We start from the raw sequence: 22,013 nt of genomic DNA on the forward strand, positions 1-22,013 counted from the left end.
AATATATTATGAAAAGAGAGCACATAGTGGGATAAATGAGGGTATAAATACGGACTGTCGGCAGCTAAGCCACTTATACTTAGCACTGCTGACTCAAGCACAGAATAAGGGAGCAGTGGGGCAAGGAATAGAAAAGAAAGGTGTAATTTTGTCGGTATGCCCACGAGTGTGTAGTGACAGGAGGGTCACATTGGAGCAGCAGATAAACAGAGGCTTTTCTTTTTATTTGAAAATTGAATCAATTACAGATACAAACGTGAGCCATGATGAAAAATGTACAATCGCCACATTTAAATGTAAAAATGTAAAAACGTCTCGTATACTTAAGAGCTAATAAAGTGGCTACAAGTGGATACAGACTGATAAGATTAAACATCTGAAAGACATCATACTGTTTAGAAAGAATGCTGTTTACATTTCTGTTTCGAGATATACACATTCAGCAGAAGGCACATCCAAGTCAAATGTGACCTCTAGTCCACTGGTGGGTCTATGTTTGCATTTTCTTCCTCTTTGCTCTCTCTCCTTTTAATGGTTTAGCTTTTTACAAGAGTACAAATGTAAGAAGGTGAGCTGATTTTTTTTATTCTTCCCTCTCTCCCTCTCTTTCTTTCTGTCTCTCCCTCTCTTATACACACTAGAAACCCACTTTACTAACCACACGTAAGAGTGGACGTCCCATGATGATCTTAGATTACATCAAGCTGTATCTCACATTAGAGTCAACTGATTAATGTCCTATGAAGCCTGGAAATCAGAAGGTTTCCCCGCATGCCTGCCTATGTGGAAAAGAAATAGAAAATTAAAAAAACCCCAAACAAAAAACGAGTAAATGTTTGTTTTATATGTGTAATTCTCAAGGCTTATATTTTATACCATCAATTTACATATGAAAGTGGCCATTTCACATTTTTCTCATGCAACATTAAAAAAAATTCAAACTACGACACCAGAAAAACAGAAAATGGACACAATCATGAGTAAATCATAGTATTACGATATGTATGTATATAAAACTAACTTTTACTATTAGAGAGCGTGTATATTTCTAAGAAAATTTTACTACTTCTTTTCCATATGGGTAGTCCAAGTTTAAAACGTTCAACCAGTCGAGGTTGAGAGCTTTTCCCAGCCCAGTTCCTTGTAGATGGCAGAGATACTGCAGTAAACCGTGGCCAAGAGGTTTGTCCATGCTGCGCCCACCTCAGGTGTGATGACCTCTGGAAATTCTTCTCCCAGGACTTCTAGGATTACACCGCTCAGAATCTGAGTAAGACACAAACAAATGTGCTCAGGACATTGATGGAGCGCTTTGACTTGTTTTTCCCTGAAAATGTTGACCCCCAGTCTCGGGTTTTTGTACAGTTGAAGCAACGAAAGCATAATATGTACAATATACAGACTGCAAGGGATTGAGTTGTGCTTGTTATCTTTGGTCTGATGTATGGAACTGTTCATCAAATTTGCAAATACACTAGCTGTCTCTTATCTTCTTATTTAGTGTCAGTTTTTTCATATAACTCTATGTTTCAATACTGAATCAAAGGAATCTCAGATGGGAAGGGTTGCTAGCAGTCTCTGGCGCTCTCAGCTAATTAATCTGGTTTCCTGGTCCAAACAGCTGCGTGGTGCATCATATTAAACGGTGTGCAGCTGGTTTCTGTTCACGAGCTCACAACAATTGACTGTGCATTATGTATCTGCTTAAAACTACATGCTAGAGAAAAAACATAAAAGAATCAAAGGAGAGGGAGCAAAACCAAGTCACAAAATTATGGCAGGAAAGAGGAGTTTAATGACGAACATAATATAAAGTGGTTTATACTGTAAGGTAAAAACCCAATGATACAGAGACAACCCCAACAATCAACCAATCCCTTCTGAGCAAGAACTTGGCAACAGTGGGAAGGAAAAATTCCCTTTTAACAGGAAGAAATCTCTACCAGAACCAGACTCAGGGAGGGGCGGCCATCATGACTGGTTGGGGGTGATGACATGCGTCGTATGCTTGACATTTATCACATTTGTCTCACATTGTATCATTTCCTGTGAATGCAAAATGATTTATTGATCATTTTATGCTAACCTATTAAACTGACTGACTGTAAATACGTGACTCTACAGAAGCACATGGTGCAGAATGAAAGAGTTTTTTTTTCTACTAATGTCTTGGAGCGTGCTTTCTGCACAGCTGTTCACGCACTGTTTTCTTTACCTTGAAGTACACAGGCTCCACCTTGTGTTGGAGTGCATGGGCCTTGGCCACTAGCTTCAGCACCGACGCCACCTTATCTGAGTTGTCAAGGTTTTCCACCAGTGTATTGATGGCATTCATAACTCTCCGAGCATGCTTCCTGAGCTGGGCGCTCTTCTCCAGCTCCTCCGCGTCCTCAATGTGCTTGAACTGGTTGAAAAACTGCTTGGAGGAGGGGAAGTTGACAAAGAATCTGCAAAGGAGGAGTGCTAAATGAAAAATACGATATATATACATACGTGTAACTGCTGTACTATTCTCATCTTCCTTCTGCCTGCAGCCTCATCCTATAAACCCACGTTCCCTTGTCAAGTTGGCAAGATAACACGAGTAAACACTAGCGCATGTATAAGGGTGCTGCATACTTTTAGTGTAAAATAACTGCATTAAACTGATACTGTGCAGTGTGGTTTCCATATATTTGCAAAGGATTTACAACCTAAAGGGAAGAGTCCAGCTGCAGAGCTGTGATCATGGCAAAGAGCTGAATACATAGATACTTTACACAGTGATTTCACAAGTTCTGTTGTACTAAACAACAGCTGTGGTTAGGTTTATGAAATAAAAATGAGGAATACTGACTAAATGACTAAATATGAAATAGTTATCATCATAAATGAGGTTATAGCTTCCTTTGCTTTCCAAACCAATTAATATGTCACACTGGAGAAGGAAAGTAAATCTTGTAGCATCAGATAAAGAATCCCAAAGCGTGCACTAACTCTGATATTCTGGGAGCTTCTCTGTTTCATAACTGTTTTTGCTTTGATAAATGAATGGATGGAGACTTCTTATTGTATTTGCAGTTTAAGGCCCTTTGCCATTCAACTTATAAGGTAGTATACATATGCGTATCCCTATTTCGTACCTGAAAACCCAGTGTGATGAATAACTCTATTGTTTTTAAAGAAAAACAGTTCCAGTCCTGTTATCAATGTCAATATTTGTTATTTTACCCATTCCTTGGGATGGAATGACAAAATTAATATCAGGAACATGAAACCTGTCTCCTCATACACATTGTTTTCAAGCCACCCACCCTCGCCGCTCCTCGTTTGGGAACCTGTTGGCTGATGTTTCTAGTTCTGCTCTGGTTCCTGTCAGGACTTAAAAAAACATGATCCTGCATACTTTCCAAAAAAAAGTAACATGCTTATTACAGATGAGGGTGTGGGTATTCCATGCTTACTAAGGTTGCTATGATCACACCTGATACTTCCTTTTCTTTCTGAGTGACACTGAAATTATAATTCCAGCAAAGACAGATACGAAGTTATACTTATGTTGGAATACTCAGTTTCTCATCTCAGTTTAAGCTCCGGGTCGAGAATTTAATATCGCTGCGTTCTTTCTGAAGACAGCAAATAGTCCTTTTAAAGATGTTTTCTTTGACACTCAGAAGTATCAGAGTGAATTAACAATGAGGAACCTAAAAACTTACCCCCTCCCACAGTCTGGGAAGAGGGCCAAAGCATCTGGTTTTTGGCTATCGGATCGAGATATCCCATCTCCTCCCTGTCTGTAGAGCAACTAACAGAAAAAGGAAGTGCGGATTTACACTGTCAGATCTGCAACATATGGCTCGATATTTAAGTTTTACTCGTGAACTTAAACGTCTGAGGGAAGGAGGTTGGGAGGCGGTGCATTCATTTTTCAATCCTGGGTGTATGGGCTTCTGCAAGTGCCGGAGCAAAATAATGAACCGTGCTGTTTAATCTTTCTGTCTTTGTAATTGCATGTGACCTGTGGTTGCATATAAATAGCCTCATTAGTTTTTCATATGGTCATTGGTTCTTAATCCTTCCTTATCTTATTTCGAGACTAAATGAAGAGCTGAAGTGATAGAAAGTTTTTCATTTCAGAGACAGAGCGCTGAGATTTGCTACTTTAGATCCTATCTGACGACCATAAAGCCGACGAGTTTGAAGGATTTGCAGCGTTAGGCTTGAAGTTGGACACGGTGGCAGGATCTTTTCTCGCTGGCTGAAGGAGACTTTTGCCAGGACACGGATATCAATCGGACTTTATTAATCAAATTCCCGAAGGTCGCAGGAAATTAGTGATGGAATATAAGCAAGACAATATGAAAGGACATATTTTAAATACTTTTTTATACTATTTTCTGTTTCTGTAGGAAAGCGCAGCAGCTAAATTCCATCTTTTCAACAATCTGTGAAAACTACATTACTAATGGTGATTGTATAAATACAGTATTACACTCCCTCTCAACTTTCACCTCCTGCAGTCAGAACGGATTATAAAGGCATGCTCTGTCGTGCATCGAATCTCGTCACACAAGAATTCCATTCAAAGCCGTCACACTTCTGCGAAATCCCTGCACATGGATGATTTTTGCAACATTTGCTTTGCTTAACTTTCAATGTGAAAAAATGAAAGTGTGGTAAGTGCAGGAATCAACCAGCAAATCAATAAAATATGATGTAGTAAATATATGAAAGACTGAATATCTGCTGTGTATGTATCCACTGTAATAGAGAAAAGAGGAGGATTTTAAATGTCTTACAGCTGGTGATGGAGTCATGCTGCCATAGGTTGCCAAGCCCTCTATACAGGCATTCAATCAGAACCTCTTCTGAGAGGGAGTGTGCCCCTTTCATGGGCACAGATGGGGTTTAAATGTTTGACCTCTGCCCTAACAACTTAACAAACAGGATTAAGAGAGCGTCACATCTAAAGAGATGACTGTAAAACCTGTAAAAGTCAGCAAGCTCATTGAAGTTGAGCGTATCCTGGATTTTGAGGAAGCAAGTTTTTAAAAAAAAAAAAGTCTGCACAGGGGAACAAACAAGCATCAGCTGTTTTTTTATTGGCTCCTGCTGGTGCGCTGACGGTAAAAGGGGGTAAAAGGCAAACCTTAACTTACGTGTGGTGAACTATATAATAAAGATGGAAAGAACTTTCATACCAAAGTCTCAAAATAGGTGATATTACACTGTTTGTGCTATATTTACTCAGCATGTGAGTAAATAGATGCATAGCCATAAAAAAGGATGTTAAAATAGTTCAAATATAACATTCCTGTTAATTATAGATAACATTTTTCACAGTACTCTTTTTATTATTTTGGTGTGAATTAGATATTTCCTCAAACATACATAGAAAAGGAAATACCTGACTAGTATGGCCACCCCGACATCATCACAGTTCTGGTAGACTTTTCCCCAGGAGGCCTGGATCATCACCCTCTCCTTGTCAGTCAGCGGGCTTGGCCGCTCCAGGTGGTCCACCTCTCCGTCTCCCTGCGTCCTCTCCATCTGGAAACACAGTGTGTAGTGAGCTGAGCACATGCAGAAGGCAGGGCTGATGAGAGCACCCCTCCCCCTCAGGCAAATAAACACAATTTGTACCTTTTTGTTGTTGTTGTTGTTGTTGATGTCTTTTCCTCTTGTTTGTGTCTCCTATGTGGTGGCAGAAGGGAAAAGCAGTTTCCTGTTTTCCACCCCTTGTCCCTGTGAGAATCTCTGCTCCCGACCTCTGAATCTCTGCTGAGCGAGAGTGTGAGTGAAGAACGGGCTAGGAAAAAAAAAATCACACAAGAAACACACGCAGCAGCGAATGAGGAGGAGCCTCTGTACTCTCTCTTTATACACTCTCCCTTCCCTGCCTCCCTCCTTCTCTTCCCCTTCTCTCCCTCTGCCCGCCTCACCTTTGTAGGTGGTGTTTAATGAAAATACGATGAGATCAGAAACAAATCCCAAGCAAGGGAGCCGGATATGTCATGCACATAATGTGTGAGCGCAGATACAGTGTAATGTCAGCATGGTAAAATAAGATAAAGGTGCACTCTTAACTTGTTTTACCTCTAGAGTCCCTCATGCAGACTTTCCAGGAGAATAACCTGGAATGATATTGAATTTCTCACAAGTTCCCTTTATGTAAATGAAAAAATAAATGCATAGATAAAAATCATAATATTAATATTAATAATAATAAGGTGTTTTGTGCTTTAACTTTTTCATTTTCTTCCTTCAAAAGCAAACATGTGTAGCTTTGCTGTGGTTGGTGTTATCAGTATAAGGATATATCGCTTCCATGTGTTAAAAAAAAGCTTGAGTAAGTTGTTATTGCTGTTTTATAATGAATTGGCCAACCAGGACCCAGGTAGCCTGGAATCTGGGAGGTAAATATGGGAGGAGAGCAAACACAAGACCAGACACTGTGACTTAGGTAATATCAACTGTCTTACAAGGGGAGGTACAATGTACAACTCTGCGTTAAACATTGACAGAGTTGATAGTATGCCATTCAAGTTGGTGAAAAAAAAAGTAGACTTAAGGTAGATGTATCATAACCAACCATTCAAATAGCTTTCCCTTACCCCGTCTGCAGAAGCAGTGCCAATTAAACAGGGGAAATGAACAGGGGGATAGTGTAACACGGGAGACGGGGAATTATTGCTCCTAAGGTGTGCAGTGAGAAACATTACAATGAGATCTGGGTTTCGTGATCAAAAGCAGAGCACACAGGACACAACTTGACACGCAGTGAGCTGGGCAGGCAACAGAATGGAACTGAAGGCAATCAGAGCAAGTGGCCTGAGCTGGGCAGGTAGACAACAAGGTGATGGGTAAGTGCTTCAAGCAGAATGGTTTGTCAGAGAGACTGCAGAGTGATGCTTCCGGTGATGAGATGATGAGCCACAGGTGTGCATGCTGATTGGAGCCGGGGGGGGGGGGGGTATGAAGAGGAGCTATAGAGCCCAGGCCGTGACACATGCACCATCAGTTCATGTGTGAAGCTCATTATAATGCAGGCATGTGACCTTCAAGCTGGCTCGTCAAGATCATGACTATGCGCACGATCCTAACCGTGTAGGCTACTCGTCAACCTCGTGTAAGCGTACAGTCAGGGCTTTACATTTGCTCCTTTACATTGTCCAAAGATCAGCACCACCATGGCTGCCTTGCCACCACTGTCTTACAACTTATAACAGTAATTATAAGCATCACATTAAACCAGTGGTTTACAAGATATTGCATCCCGTCATGGTTGTAAGGTGTACAAGAAGCCACATAATTAAAGGATGGTATGTTGTTCATGTGCATGCTGTGACCTGTGGCCCCAGGTCAGAGTATAATTGTGGATAAACTTTGGGATCAAAAAACTTTATTTTTACAGGTTTATGTAGACAAATCCACATACCTCTGTAAACACTTCATGACTCCTTGAATCTCTAGTGGTTTTTACACCCACAGTAAATTCAGACCCTTTTTCACAAACCTTTAACCCTCTTAAGAAAAACAATAATATTATCATCCAAAAGAATAACTGCTGTAACTGCAGTCAGTACAGCGTTAGTGGCATCTACTGGACAGTTGTGGTAATAACGCTTTATAGTGTCTTTATTTTCTTTTTGCTTTCTTTCACACAGTTCGCTATCTTAGTTTCGGCAGTAAACTATGGTCATCTCATCTTAAGTGACTGACAATCGCACTATGATTAATCTATGACAACAACATATTTCATATATCATATATTAACCAAAATTTAAAAACCTGTAGTATATGAATATAAAATAATATGAATTATTATTATTTCAATTAGAAAGTTTGTAAATTTGCTGGAGTACACATATTTTATGCTACTTTGACCGTAGTACAGTAAATAATTGAACTCCGTAATTAATTTTTTTTAAAGCTTTAACCTACTTGGCCTGCCAAAACAGTTAAGTGTTTAAAAAAACTGAAAAATATAATCTTACATAGACAATATGCAATAATATGAAATGACGAGTTCATCTAGTCACTTGACTATGTTCACATTTTGCTCAACTATATTTTGGCTCTGAATAAATTACTTTTTTAACAGAATATTTTTCAGTGTGTTATTAAACTATTGCTTAATAAATGTAATCTCTTGGTTAACCAAATTATTACCAGATTATTAGTATCCCTAAAGAAAACCGCCGTCTGACATTCAGTACAACTGAACTTATGTTTTTTGATCCGCGGTTAAGACTGACCCGACGGGGATTCCGTAGTTAACATTATAAGCTACATTGCTACCTGAGAGAGAGGCAGGTGTCAGTAGACTTCCGGCGAAAACTGCGACAATAATTTGACAAACCAAAATAAGCAATGCTTATTTTACTGCTATGTTTTAGCTAACTTTGTGCCGCACTCTGACGGTCATTCTGGGTACATCCGCTCCCCTAGCAGGCTAATTTGAGCCAGCTAGCGAGCGAGCAAGCTAACGACTACGTCAGAGAAAAAAGGACAAGAAACTAAGTGGTTAGAAGGAATAAGGTTGAGCTGTTGACAGTGCCTGTCAAGTTAAACACCAGAATGAATGTCGCTAAAAGTGCTTATCGAGTATTTTCTGCAAACTCCTCTGCAGCATGCACAGAATTAGCCAAGAAAATAACAGAGTAAGTAATGCTTTGAACCGTTAGTGTTAAGACTGACTGTTAGTTAATATTTAATGCCACTAATAGTGCTTCTTTAGGTTGTTGGTCGGTGATAATTGTGGAAAGACTTCACTGCTGACACTTTACCATGCATAGTGAGTGTGGTCTGTAATGCGTGGATGAATGAATTAGTCGTGTGGTGAAAGCCTGATATTGTGTGTTGAAACTCTGCAGCTGGCAGATGACCATTAGGTTGCCATGTTGTGCTCATGTTTCACAGGCGTCTGGGTGTGGAGCTGGGGAAGTCTGTGGTCTTCCAGGAGTCTAACAGAGGTGAGCAGGGTGTTATGGCTTTATATGCAATTTTATTCCAAATGTTTCTGGTCAGGTTTTATCTGAAATGTAGGCTTGTGATCTGATACACAAGTAGGTGAGGGTAGTTAGAGATTGTGTGCTAAAGTTACTGTAGTTGATATTTTTAATCACTATTTGTTGTTTCGAAATGGTCAGTTTCAGATTGGTATTTGAATTTTTCCTTTTATTAAATGTATAATGTAAGTGCAATTTTCAGGGACAGGTGTAAGTTCAGTTCAGACTTGGTATTTCAATTTGTTCTGCTTGATAAGCTGATTTCTCACCAGAAGTGACTTTATAAACAGCTTGTCCATGACTTTTCCCCTCTTATTTTAATACCTCACTCCCAATGATCACTGTCGCCAAGTGCTTGCTCCTAGGGGCTCATCTGATTGTTGGACTTTCCTTTATATTATTGTAGGGTCTTTATCTTACAAGATAAAGCACCCCAAGGCAACTGTTGTTGTGATTTGGTGCTATATAAATAGAAGTATCCTCTAGATCAGGGATGCCAAACTCATTTTATATCATGGGACACTACAGCCCAGTTTGACCTTGAATCTGAACAAGCAAAACTGCTTACTGTCAGTGTAAAGAAGTTTAAGCTTATATAATACCTGACATATCTTAATATAAGATCAATACATGTAGTTTCAATAACATGGTTCATTTTTCTATAAGATAAAGAAATGCTGCTGTTGTAACGAAAGAAATCTGTCAGCACGACTGTTTGTCGTGTACAGTTAAATTGTTAGAATATAATGTGTAAAATTACAGGAAGAGTTCTGGTTATTCACGAACAGGCTGTCCTGTTGTTATAAAATAGAAAGCCTTTGCTAATTAACAGAAAACTTCCTATTTTATTCCTGCAGTAGTCCCATTGAATCACATTTCTATAGTAGATAGTGGAAAATCAGGAACTTTTATGTTATTGATGTGTTTATCAATTATTTACTAGTTTTGGTGTAGTATGAATGGTCAATGAAGAAATTGATCTAGGACATTTTAGCTCAGATTATCAGTATCTGTACCACTGTCTGTTTCATTAGGGAAAGCAGAGCTTTCCTGATAGTTGCATTAAAAGTTGTTGGCACAGGATTGCTGTGGAGTAGGGCATGGATATTAATACGACACGACTGTTGCAGAAATTAATGGAATCCATCAAAAATAGCACATTGTTCATGTAATAGAGCTACAAGATTTCATCAGTTTTTAGGTCATGAGACGTAAATGTACAACATCCCGTGTTCTGTTGCTCAAATAAACAACAAATGTGTATTAAAAAGTATTGGTGAAGTATGTTCTCTGTTCAGAGACTCGAGTGGATGTAAAAGAATCTGTTCGTGGACAGACCATCTTCATTATCCAGACCATCCCACGGTGAGTATAGTAGGATGTGCCAAACATTTAAAAAGGTTATTAGATTATCACCAAACAGAGTCATCTGATTTTTTTTTTTTTTTTTACAATCAGGGATGTGAACACAGCCATCATGGAGCTGCTTGTCATGGCTTATGCCCTCAAGACCTCTTGTGCAAAGAACATCATTGGAGTTATTCCTTACTTCCCCTACAGCAAGCAGTGCAAGATGAGAAAAAGGGGCTCAATAGTGTGCAAGTTGTTAGCTTCCATGTTAGCCAAAGCAGGTAAAAATAGCAAAAAAGAAAACCTCAATCTGTGATTTGTTCAAAGAATCTTTATTTGAGTTTGATTATTTGATGTCTTTTACTCTGAAGGATTAACACACATCATCACCATGGACTTGCATCAGAAGGAGATCCAGGGCTTCTTCAGCTTTCCTGTGGACAACTTGCGTGCCTCCCCTTTTTTGATTCAGTACATTCAAGAAGAGGTAATGATCCCTGTCAGATCTCTGCTGTGTGTATTCTAGTGACCTGTGGATCACTCAGTCCAGAACTCCATCAATAAGTCTAACAAAACTGTTTTCACTCTTTATTGCCAGATCCCTGATTACAGAAATGCCATCATTGTGGCAAAGTCCCCTGCTGCAGCTAAAAGGTAACTGATGCAATACACCACTGATAATTTCTGATAATCTTTACATCAGATATATATTGCAAAAATAATTTCTGTCCTATTCTATGCATGCATATTTAGATACATATGTATAACTAACGTGCATATATATACATGTTGTTACTGGTAATAATAATAATGTTGTTATTGACTAATTGTTAATTATTATTATTACTATTTTTAGGGCTCAGTCCTATGCAGAAAGACTGCGTCTCGGTCTGGCTGTGATCCACGGCGAGGCTCAGTGTTCAGAGTCTGACATGGCTGATGGAAGACACTCCCCACCATGTGTACGCAACACAACAGGACACACAGGCCTGGAGCTTCCTTGTAAGAAAACCCATATGAAAAGCATTTATGTTTAATTTTTATAATTTTTCTTGTAGCTTAAGTGCTCCATAGATATTACCAGCACTGATGATTTGCATTATTTATTGTTTCTTTGAGAATTTTCTCCTAGTTTAACTCTTCAGTTGTCTGAATTTTTAATGTTAGCACTTCATTGTATTTATAATTTAACAGACCTTTTCACAGCAGACATTTAGAAGCAGAAAAAGCACAGGTGGATTGATGAGTTTATTAATGATGGCTTAAGCGTCACAGGAAGCTATGACAATTAGCTAACATGCGCAACAGCATCAAAGTCAGTGGGATGCAGTCATGGTAGAGTTCACCTGTGTTTTAGCTACTGTAGCAGTTTAAAATGTCTTCTGTGGGAAAACAGACAAAATACAGCTCTTACTCATGCTAACCTGTTTTGAGCTGACGATTCTGCCGTTTCTCACTCATACCATCAGCCATACTGCAAGTAACTGATTTTTGTTTTTTATTTATTTTTTGTTAGTGCATGATTTCGTTTCTACAGATGAGCTACTTTGACTCATGCTGCATCGGCAAGCTGCAGTTCCTAACTTACAAAGTGTAAACTACAATGTAATCATAAAAGCGCAGTCTTCTGCTTGTTTCTTGCCACGTTAATTTTATCTTTTTTTTTTTTCTTTCTGTTTTTTTTTTTTTTTTTTGGTGCGAATACATGTGACTGGGTGAAGCTTTTATAGTGCTAACTCTGAATCTGAAGTAATGTCAAATAAGTGTGTCGTTGGCAAATGACTCCAAATTTGTGTCCAATATTTAGTTGATTATTTTGTTTAAAAAAACCAACAAAAAACCAACAGCGTTGTGCTTTTAACCTTGACTTAAAAAATCCTCTTTTGGAACTGCAACTCACAAATGGCTTCATCCTTAATTTTTCTTATTAGAATCAGTCTGATTTGTTGTGTCGCTTTTTAAATTCCCGTCAGGCCGAGCAGAGGATTTTTCAAGTCCTGGCGTCATGTGTTGTGTCGTGTCAAATATTTGTGCATTTGTGTTTAACGTGGTGTTTATTTGTTGACAATAGCAGGCAAACAACAAGCTCCGTTCCCTGGCATAGAACTTCCAAGTACGACCGTAAAATTAATTTACATCTGACTATGAAATGATTCCTCTTCAAATGGTTCCTCAATTTGCATGTATAAACAAAGGGTTTGTGTTGCATCTTGTGAAAATACAGTCTGGATTCAGGTCTGTAAAAACAAAGTGGATGATTAGTGCTCAAACGAATTAAAAGACCAGTTAATTTCAGTTTCGATATACTGTTTGCATTATGCCACATTTCTGTGACTCCAGACAGCTAGTTCTACAAGATGGTCAAAACCCTCTTTTTTTTTTTTTGTTGTGTTCTGATTTTTATTTTACTTTATTTTGTTTTTTAAACTCCAAATCCATAAATCAAACCAGAACCATACCAAACATTCTTTCTGTTTTTATTTTGTAGTTGAACATCTGGACTCATCTTGCCAATCAACACATTGTGCACCCATAAAAAACCCGCCCTTAAAAACCTGATTAACATTTGGTCATAACTGCATGTCATAAAACAGTAACGCATGCATTTGAAATCTAACATCCAGCGACGGGAACAAAAGATGTTGTGAATGGGACGGTTAGTGAATTATAGCATATAGCATAATCGTAGCAGTTTTAATATGCTGGATCAGATAACCTATTTTATTATTGAATAGTGTTGGATCGGTCAGTTACTCCTACAGGTCTGGACCAGCTTTTCTTTTAAAGGGACCATGTTTTTGATTCCAAGCAATGCTCCCAACAGATAATGCAGACCTTGGTTCTTGAGCTGGTGGTGCTCCCAGTGTCTATCCTGCTTGGCTGAGTAGCCTTGTAGGTTAAGTACCATTTGTCAGCCACACTGGTTAATGGCAGCTCTCCTCTTGTGATGCTTGCTCTTGGTAATTTTGCTAGGTTGTACGTTGGTGGCCAGGAAAAGAATATAGGTCCCAGGGATCTGTTAATTTTAAGGCCTGAGGGTAACATGTAAGAAGTATTAAAAGATTTATTGCTTATTCACAAGATTACGTAAAGAGTTAAAACAGAAATGTCTGAAATTTAGACTTCTGAATTCAGGATATTTTATTGAAGCAGTTTAGCAAGGGCAAAGCACAAACCAGGATGTACCCCATCTCCTTTCGCTCAAATCATTTCCAAAACTATGTAATACCCATAGGCTCAGAGCCACTGACCCTTTACACTAAGAACCGGTCCAGACTTCCTGTATATGGGTTACTGGCTGATCTGATGGGTGGCATATTTAATGTGATGCAAAGCTTTAACTCTGTTAGGCCGTTTGGACAGGTTGGGCATGCCAACCTGTTGATTTAACATTTTCTACAGATAACTCAAAGTATCAATACGTTTTAGACATCTGAAATTAATTTCAGAAACCTCTGAGCAGACATTTTTCAGGACAATGTTGTAGCACATCAACAAACTGTCGAGACAATGTATTTTAAGTGTGTGTACCGCTAACAACATGGCTCTTGCTGTTTTTGGTTGATAGCAATAAAAGACTGAATGTGACACTCCCAGGTTTTCTGATGCTGTGGGACTCACGGTATTCAGCAAAATGTTCTGCAAGGCATGCCTCCACCTTTCTCTGCTGCTTTATACTTTTCCTGCACAATCGGCTTGGCTGGCTGATTGTTTATCAGTTGATTGTTTCCTCAAAACCCTCTAAATGACTGCATTTACATGCATACCTGTAATCAGAAAACAGCTGTTTTTGATTTGGGTTACATGTCAGAGTGTTACTGATGGTTCTCCACTTTAAGTACACTGCATCAATCCTTATCTGAGGATAATTTTTAATGCATCAGTTGAGAATTAGAGACATGATAAGATCTGCCACAAGATGAAGCACTTTCATGTTTTATTAACACATAGCGATATGTGATATATCATGTGAGACCAGAAGTGTTATAGTGGACGTCAGCACTGATGCAGTGACAGTATTGATGATAATCAGAGCTTTTCTTAATAGAAATAAATTATATCCAAGTCACTGTAAGTTTTTTTTAAAGGGTGGAAAATTATGGCGTGCATGTAAAAGTAGCAGCACTGATGTTCCACTGAAGACTGATCCCAGAACACTGGCAAGTGTGGATGAAGAAACCCTCATCGGTGCTTGCCACTGTTGACCCATGTGAAATAAGACTGTGTGGTGCTTATTTGATTCATATACAGAGTGCTGCCACATGCCTGCCACAGCCTGGCAACCTAACATGTGTGTCAAGGCGGTTGTATACATTGTCTTCTGATTGGGTATTCTGGGCAGAAAACCCTTAGGCCATTTGATCTTTGCATGGCATGTTTTGTACTATGTTTGCCATTTGAGTTTAATCTTTTAGGGGTAGGAGGGGTAGAATGGAGGGAAAGTGTAATCAAGTGCATTTGAAATTTAAATTGAATGCAGCATTTCTACGAATCATTCACAGCATGCAATGGAAAAAACAATGATTTGGAGTGAAAATGAGCTTAAATCGAAAAACAATTTTCTCAACCCATTTTACCCAATCTACTGAGATTTATTTTTGATTAAGTGAGAAACTGTACGCATAACTTCCTGGAAGTGCTCTCATGGGCAAACTGCTCTTTTCATTTCCAGTAATGATGGCCAAAGAGAAACCTCCCATTACTGTGGTTGGGGATGTGGGAGGAAGGATTGCCATCATCGTGGTAGGTCATTTCTGCTTCTCCTTCCTTAGTTATCATTTCCATTAGCTTCCGTGGCTAACTTTAGCTGATGATTCAGCCCTCTTTCTTGATAAAATCTACCAATGCAACACTACAGCTTTCTTTAAAATGATTGGCTAGTTCTTTTTGAAGTGTGATATGCTTACTGTCTGCCAGTCACTTCCTTTAGGTGTGTCTATTTATCCAGTGCATTCTGCACCAAGTGTTTTTGCAATTCTGGTTTTGCACTGTCCTTACTTTACTTGGTTACGTATGCTCTTCATCTTCTGCTACATATTTTTGTTTTTTATTTTTCCTTATTCGTTGTAAGTTATCAAATTCTGTTTTAAAGGATGTGAAAAGATCTAATCCAAGCCAAAAAATGGGAAAACTGACATTAAAAAAAAAAAAAAAAAATCTTCTAATAATAATAATGATAGAATCAAGTAGGGCTGTGCGATATGACCAAAATCTCATATCCGGATATAAGACATCTATTGTCCCGATAACGATATAAATAACAAAAATGCAACATTTGAAACATGTGAAGTGTTTCCAGCTGGGCGTCGTGTACCTGGAGTCGAGTGTTTTAACCGATGTATGAAACTATACATTTTTAGACATAAGTTGTAACGGACTGAGTGATCCACAGGTCACTAGAATACACACAGCAGAGATCTGACAGGGATCATTACCTCTTCTTGAATGTACTGAATCAAAAAAGGGGAGGCACGCAAGTTGTCCACGGGAAAGCTGAAGAAGCCCTGGATCTCCTTCTGATGCAAGTCCATGGTGATGATGTGTGTTAATCCTTCAGAGTATGTATTACACAGCGTGCTGCGGGCGGGGAAAAGCCTGTTCTAACGTTTGAGTCTAAGGTTTTTTTATTTTTTTAGCACCTGGCGACTCTTTTTTTTTTTTTTTTTTTTTTTTTTTTTTTTTTGCTTCCCATCTGTAAACACTGCATACTCTTTCAGGTGATTCGGTTTATTTTGAAAAGCCTCAACAGGATCTTGAGCTTTATTGTGAAAGGTTTATATGGAAAATAAACAAGCGGACACGCGATGGTTTTACCGTCGTTGTTGCTAATGACAACGCACAAAAACAGTCGCTTGTCCGTCCGTAGTGTGGTTATATTAAATATAAGAGAAAGAGAGAACTTTAAGAAATTAATATAGCCACTACAGTGACCATCAAAACGATGAAAAAATATTACTGTAAACAGTTTATTTTGCGACACCACGAAACAAACGATAGTGTAAAATGAAACTAGATGTTTTTATATCGTCATCTGATATATATCGTTATATGAACAGCCCTAGAATCAAGTAAAATATCCAACAAGATGATCAAATTCAGTCTTTGAGTGTGATTAGTAGGGGTATAATGGATCTTTTGGTCTTTCTCCTGAATCATTTGGTACCCAGCGCTTATGATACAGACGCTATCCCTTCTTTGTTTTTAAAACGGGAACAAAGTTTTAACAACTTCTTTTTTGTTTGATCAATATTTGTTCTTTGTGTATAGTCAAAAAGCAGGAAGTTAATTCTAATGGTAAATATGATCCAGTTATCTTTCTGAACAATGAGCAATGTGAGAGTTTTGACACTTCCTAATCTTTTCTTGTTGACAGTGTTTTTGTATATTTTGTATATCATTACACTGCTTGTGAGCAGTGCCGCAAGTATATCACCAATAATCATAGGAAAAAAAACACAAAGAAAAAGGGAGATGCAGTTTTAACTACAGATTGTATTTTTTTTTTTTTTCTGACAGGATGACATCATAGATGATGTAGGAGACTTTGTCGCTGCTGCCGAGATCCTGAAAGAGAGAGGAGCCTATAAAATTTATATTATGGCCACACATGGTTTACTTTCTGCTGACGCGCCACGTCTCATAGAGGAATCAGCCATTGATGAGGTGAGGACTGATCCCCCCCACCCACGCGAGAACTGGTTATTCATGTATTTGAACGAAACTGTCACACAAGCTAAAGGAGAAGTGGTAAAAGGTCTTTTTTTTCTTTTCTTTTTTTTTTACGGGCTATCATTTGTTCATTGTAAACAGAGTGTAAAACGAGATGCTTCCTCGTAGTGGGCATTTTTTCCCTGTACTGTGTAAGGAGTTTCATGATCTGCTGAATAGAAGTTTTCATTTTCACTTCCTCTGAACTATCTAGAAAACAATAGTTGCAGTTTACTCTACATTTATGACTTATTAAAAACAAACAAGTGAGATCTGAGATCTATTAATTATTAATTGATCTATTAGTTTCTTTAATCTTGATCCACATACTGGTGAAAGGACTGGTAGTTGGTGCTTTTCTACCCTAAGCCCTTAAAACATACATGCCTCATGCACTTATTCATACTTTATATTTAATATTCATACACAGTTGCACCCCAATGAATGCATCTCAGGCTTCAGTATCTTTCCCATTAATGCTTTGGTGTGCAGACTGGAGTCACCAACCCTCTAATGACTTGCTCTAGCTACTCTACTATAGCCACCCTGTAGCAAAGTGTTGTAGTACTACCAGAAAAGCTTCAATAATTCCAGTGCTGTCTAACACATTAGTCAAAATCTGAATTGTGTTCATCTGGGTCGATGTCTGGTAAGTGTGAAAACCACAGCTGCTTATTCACATCATTTTCATACTTGTCAAATTGTTCAGTTACTCCTCGTATCATATGGATGAAAAAACAACCATTCTTATCAGGGTAGAAAAAGAGACAAGTGGGTCCAAGCCATGTCTCTGTCAGCATAACAGAGCCACTAAATTATCCTACAGAGTCAAGATTCAAGTTTTTGCTTTACTTTGATATTAATACTATTGGGGAAACAAACAAACAAACAAATGTTATCTTAAAAGTTTGCAGAGTGTGAAGGTGGCAAACTCAGTGTGGGGCTGTTTCCTAAACTGCTGCAGTGCTCATTTATTAAGAATTATAGAAATAAGTTATTCAAACAACAGAATCAGAATATTGATCCTGTGCCTCTTGCACTTTTCTGATTGATTGCACGAAGAAGAAAGAAAGAAAAGTCAGGGATGCCAACTAGGAAACACTATACCTGTGATCTTCTATTCATTGTACAAGTATTTTGTCCTCTTTTTGAACTCGGGACATCTGTCTTTCACAAAACTGAGATCTAAGTAACAGACCTGAGTCAATGGCAGTATTGCTTAAGTGTTTAATTATGTTTTGGATCCAGTTTGTCTTTACCGACTTGTCCCTTTTTTAAAGTAAAACTTACACACACACCCCCCTTTCTTCTTTTTTTTTTCTTTTTTTTTTTTCAAGTGCATGCCCATGTTTGGATACTTGCGTTTCAAGTCATTTTAAAGCAGCTCTGTTACTTATATGTCAAACTAATATTACAAATAATATATTCATAGTATAAAATGTCTGTGTTTACTGTGGGTCCTCAGGTTGTGGTGACCAACACAGTTCCCCATGAAGTACAGAAGCTGCAGTGTCCAAAGATCAAAACTGTGGATGTCAGCATGATATTAGCTGAGGCTATCCGCAGGATCCACAATGGCGAGTCCATGGCTTACTTGTTCCGCAACATCACTGTGGATGACTAGTGGCATCAGAGGTTGTCAGTGATAGAGAGCAAGTCATAATTTCCTGTGTTATACATGTTAAAAAAAAAAAGCAATGTAAGTCATTTGAAGCGATTCTATAAATTGCCCAAAGTTATTTATCTTCTTACCAGAAGTTATTAAAAAATATTTCACTTGTTAAAAACTGATACGTTTTCGGGCGTGTCGTGGATATTATAAAAAACAAGACCCGTTTCAGTTTTTTAAGGCACGTCTCGCTGCTCTCATTCATTTCACTTGAACAAAAGATGCTTTGCATTGGTATTATTTTGTCATACTCTAACAGTACCTCCTGTCTAGTGACTGAGCTTAATCTGCAAAGGAGAAGAGCTGGCAAGAATTTGTTGGCTTTACTAACCAACACCTTGCCAGGTCTTGTGATCAGGGCTGCTCAGGCACTGATTTCTTTGCACTGAACGAGGCATGTTTCATCTAATGAGTAAGAACAAGTATACAAACTGTAGTTCTCAAATGATCATTTTTATGCAGCTTTTCTTTGCATCTTCTGTGGAAATATTTGGGGAAATGAAAATGTTTTTGAATGTCGTCACCACAGGTTAAAATGTCACTCACTTTTGTTGTATTGCACTCTCAGCAGGAAGTTAAGAGCGAATGGCTTCATACCACCGCTGCAAGCTGCTGTGGGCGAAATGAGCCTTTATCATATTCTCGCTTTATTAATCGACTGAAATGCTGTTAACTATTACCTGATTGTGACAATGCACTACATATGACATAGCTAAAGGGAGGTGTGCACCACACTATTGCCAACTGATGCAGGGAGCTGCGATGGTTTGGTTGAATGCCTTTGATGAAGGTGAATATTGTTCTCTGTGTAATTAAAAGTACAGATAATTTGTGCTTTAGATGGCTTGTATTGAAGCCTTGACTTGGATAGACAGTTTTGCAACATACTGACATCTTTGTAAGGTGTCCCCTGTTTGTGCATTTGTTTTGCCTTCTAATTTTTAAGATGATTTGCGACACAGCAGCACAGTTCTGATGTTAGTCTCCAAGTGATTATGGCCTCTGGGAAAACTTCAGAGTGAAGGTTGAGTGAAAATGACTTTATTTTCTATGCTGTTTGAGCCTTTTGCTCAGGGAAATATACTTTAGAAGCCAATGCACAATTATTTGCTCTTGTGCTTATGAAGATGTTTTACTGTTGTGTGCGCACACCCTAATACTTCGAGAATGTCTTCCATACAGCAGTACTGTACACCTGTGCTCGTTTTATCTTATCATTTAGGTTTGCTATAGATGCTGGATGTTATTTGATAAGGTTGGGCACTCTTGTGCACAGAGTTGGGTAAAAATGCCATTACCATGTCAGCTCAAATTTCTGTCCACAGCGTGTTTCAGAAATCCTCTGTATTTACTGTTTCCCTGAACCCCTCCCCATCCCAACCCCACCTTTCTGTCAGACTGTACTGTGTTTGTCACTGTTTGTGAAATTAAAAAAAACATTGCCTCTGGTTCTGCCTCATCTCTACCAAATAAGGAATTTTATTATTAATTAAATTAATTAAATCCACAGCATCTGCCACTTTTGTGAAGGAAAAAAAAAAGTTATTTGAATAACTCCCTTTGCAAAACATGTGCACCTTAAACTACTATCTATCTATACATTCTAGATTATTTGAGTCTGTTCTGTTTCTCTAAAGGCTGCACCATGTAATGAAAATCATATCTAATTTGTGCTGCATCAATCAAAAACAAAAAAACGCTTATTAGCTTTATAACATATGTTATAACACTCAAGCTAAATAATTGCATCCATATTACATTTCTGCTTAAAGGCTACCACATAGCTTATAAAGTCACAAGCCTGAATTTGACATCAGTTAACACAATGGGGCATCCATTAAACATTAAACATCCATTAAACAAGTTCTAAAAAAAAAGAAAATCAATCTTTAGCTGTGTTCTTGACATACTGCCTGACTATGAACCTTATGTAGACTGTTTGTACTATATGGCATAGCCATTACCCTTTACAGCTCCATCACTTTCACTTCAGAACCTCTCTGAAGCCTTTGTGGTCCAGGACTGTTTCCAAAGAAGGACGTGGATTCAGAAATCAAACTGGATTCTCTGAAAACCAAAATAGTCACAGAATTTCCTTTTTGTTCCATAGCAGCTAGTTTACTGATGCTGTAGAGGTGCAAATGTCTGTTTAGTTTTATAGGTTGTGGTGCTTAACAAAATTTATTGGAAAAACAGGATATGGGGACTGGATTAAAGTTTAAGAAGTACCAGGTTTGGTTTGTGGGCCTTAGTTTTGAATTCAACTAATATGTAATAAAAGAAACTGATCTGTCAGAATCAGAAAGATTTAAAGATTACAGATACATTTGAAGTCCAAATGTTCTATTTCAGCAAGGAAAAGCTAACATTTTGTTCCATTTGTAGTTTTTGGCTACAAAGAACCAGATTTCTCGTTGCTTTTCTGGGTTTTTATATGTATTCGGTTTGGATATTTAATGAATCCTGCTAAAACAATCTTTCAGAGACAAATATAAAATTGAATACAGCTTTATGAGAAGGCTTTCAGTTACTTTTAACATGCACTGTGATTCAAATGTTAGCATAAAGATCCAGTATGCAGTTGCCATTAGGTCTTACCGCTTCCTTAAAAACACCTGATGTGGACGTCAGAGATCCTATACTTGTTCAAAACTTCTCAGGTATATAAACAGCACTGAGGAGCTTGGACCAAGTCTAGGAGCAGAGACAAACACTTTGCCAGGCAGTGTAGGGATTTCAGAGGTCATACTCACAAATCAGACTTTTCTACTTGTTGCTATAGTAGCAGTAATCCTATCTGAGTAGTTTGCATTTCCTTTACCCTTATCTACAGCTGAGCCCTGTGCTCTGCCAGCAACCTAAGTAAAGAGGTTTAAATCGCACCTGAGTTTTAAAAGGCAGGGGTCCCCCCTCCCGGGTCTTCGTCCATGTGCTGAGAAAGATGGGTTTGTGAATCTCAGTGGAGCAGCTGAAGGCAGCTGTGAGTTTAAACAAGGCACTAAGAGGAACTAAAGATCTGATAATTACAGATCACTTCCTTGTCTCATTCTGAGGAAACAATGTACCTTATCTGAGCATTTTTGGAAAAAGGAAGTGCACCTTTTTGTCTCTTTCTCTAAGCCTGTGTTGCCTTTTAACAGTCAGGAAATGCTAACAATGTGTATGAAGTTCTTTTAGAGAACATGAAAAGTGAACATTAAATAGCATGATACTTTATCATGCTTTATTAGGCAACTTTGTCCTGTCATTGCTGCCATTGTTAAGAGTGGAGAATTAGAGAACCATCTGGAGTAAGC

At 38.3% G+C, this 22,013-nt stretch overlaps 2 protein-coding genes across 4 annotated transcripts; one reads left to right on the plus strand and one right to left on the minus strand.

The window, feature by feature from the left end:
* Nucleotides 1-203: 203 nt before the first annotated feature.
* On the minus strand, nucleotides 204-5,816 carry LOC146711101 (cytoglobin-1-like). Of its 2 annotated transcripts, XM_085453805.1 has the most exons (5): nucleotides 5,623-5,816; nucleotides 5,387-5,529; nucleotides 2,216-2,447; nucleotides 1,067-1,266; nucleotides 204-779 (listed from the first exon to the last, which is right to left on the minus strand). In XM_085453805.1, the coding sequence occupies exons 2-4, from the start codon at nucleotides 5,527-5,529 to the stop codon at nucleotides 1,102-1,104; spliced, it is 540 nt and encodes a 179-aa protein (XP_085309931.1). In that variant the 5' UTR covers nucleotides 5,623-5,816; the 3' UTR covers nucleotides 204-779; nucleotides 1,067-1,101. The 2 variants fall into 2 exon arrangements, with proteins under 2 accessions (XP_085309931.1, XP_085309930.1); XM_085453804.1 differs by having other exon boundaries at nucleotides 204-1,266.
* Nucleotides 5,817-8,225: 2,409 nt separating this feature from the next.
* LOC146711102 (phosphoribosyl pyrophosphate synthase-associated protein 1) lies at nucleotides 8,226-20,165 on the plus strand. 2 transcript variants are annotated; one of them, XM_085453802.1, is made up of 11 exons: nucleotides 8,226-8,642; nucleotides 8,902-8,954; nucleotides 10,289-10,355; nucleotides 10,449-10,621; nucleotides 10,712-10,827; nucleotides 10,939-10,994; nucleotides 11,197-11,342; nucleotides 12,412-12,453; nucleotides 15,013-15,083; nucleotides 16,857-17,003; nucleotides 18,514-20,165. In XM_085453802.1, exons 1-11 carry the CDS (start codon nucleotides 8,560-8,562, stop codon nucleotides 18,670-18,672), a joined length of 1,113 nt encoding a protein of 370 aa, XP_085309928.1. In that variant the 5' UTR covers nucleotides 8,226-8,559; the 3' UTR covers nucleotides 18,673-20,165. The 2 variants fall into 2 exon arrangements, with proteins under 2 accessions (XP_085309928.1, XP_085309929.1); XM_085453803.1 differs by lacking the exon at nucleotides 12,412-12,453 and having other exon boundaries at nucleotides 8,227-8,642.
* The last annotated feature ends 1,848 nt before the right edge of the window (nucleotides 20,166-22,013 follow it).

The sequence above is a fragment of the Copadichromis virginalis genome, linkage group LG4 (assembly GCF_057382275.1).
Source record: "Copadichromis virginalis isolate Kocher_CV1m ecotype Utaka linkage group LG4, C_Virginalis_male_GT1.1, whole genome shotgun sequence".
In the NCBI taxonomy this organism is placed as follows: Eukaryota; Metazoa; Chordata; class Actinopteri; order Cichliformes; family Cichlidae; genus Copadichromis; species Copadichromis virginalis.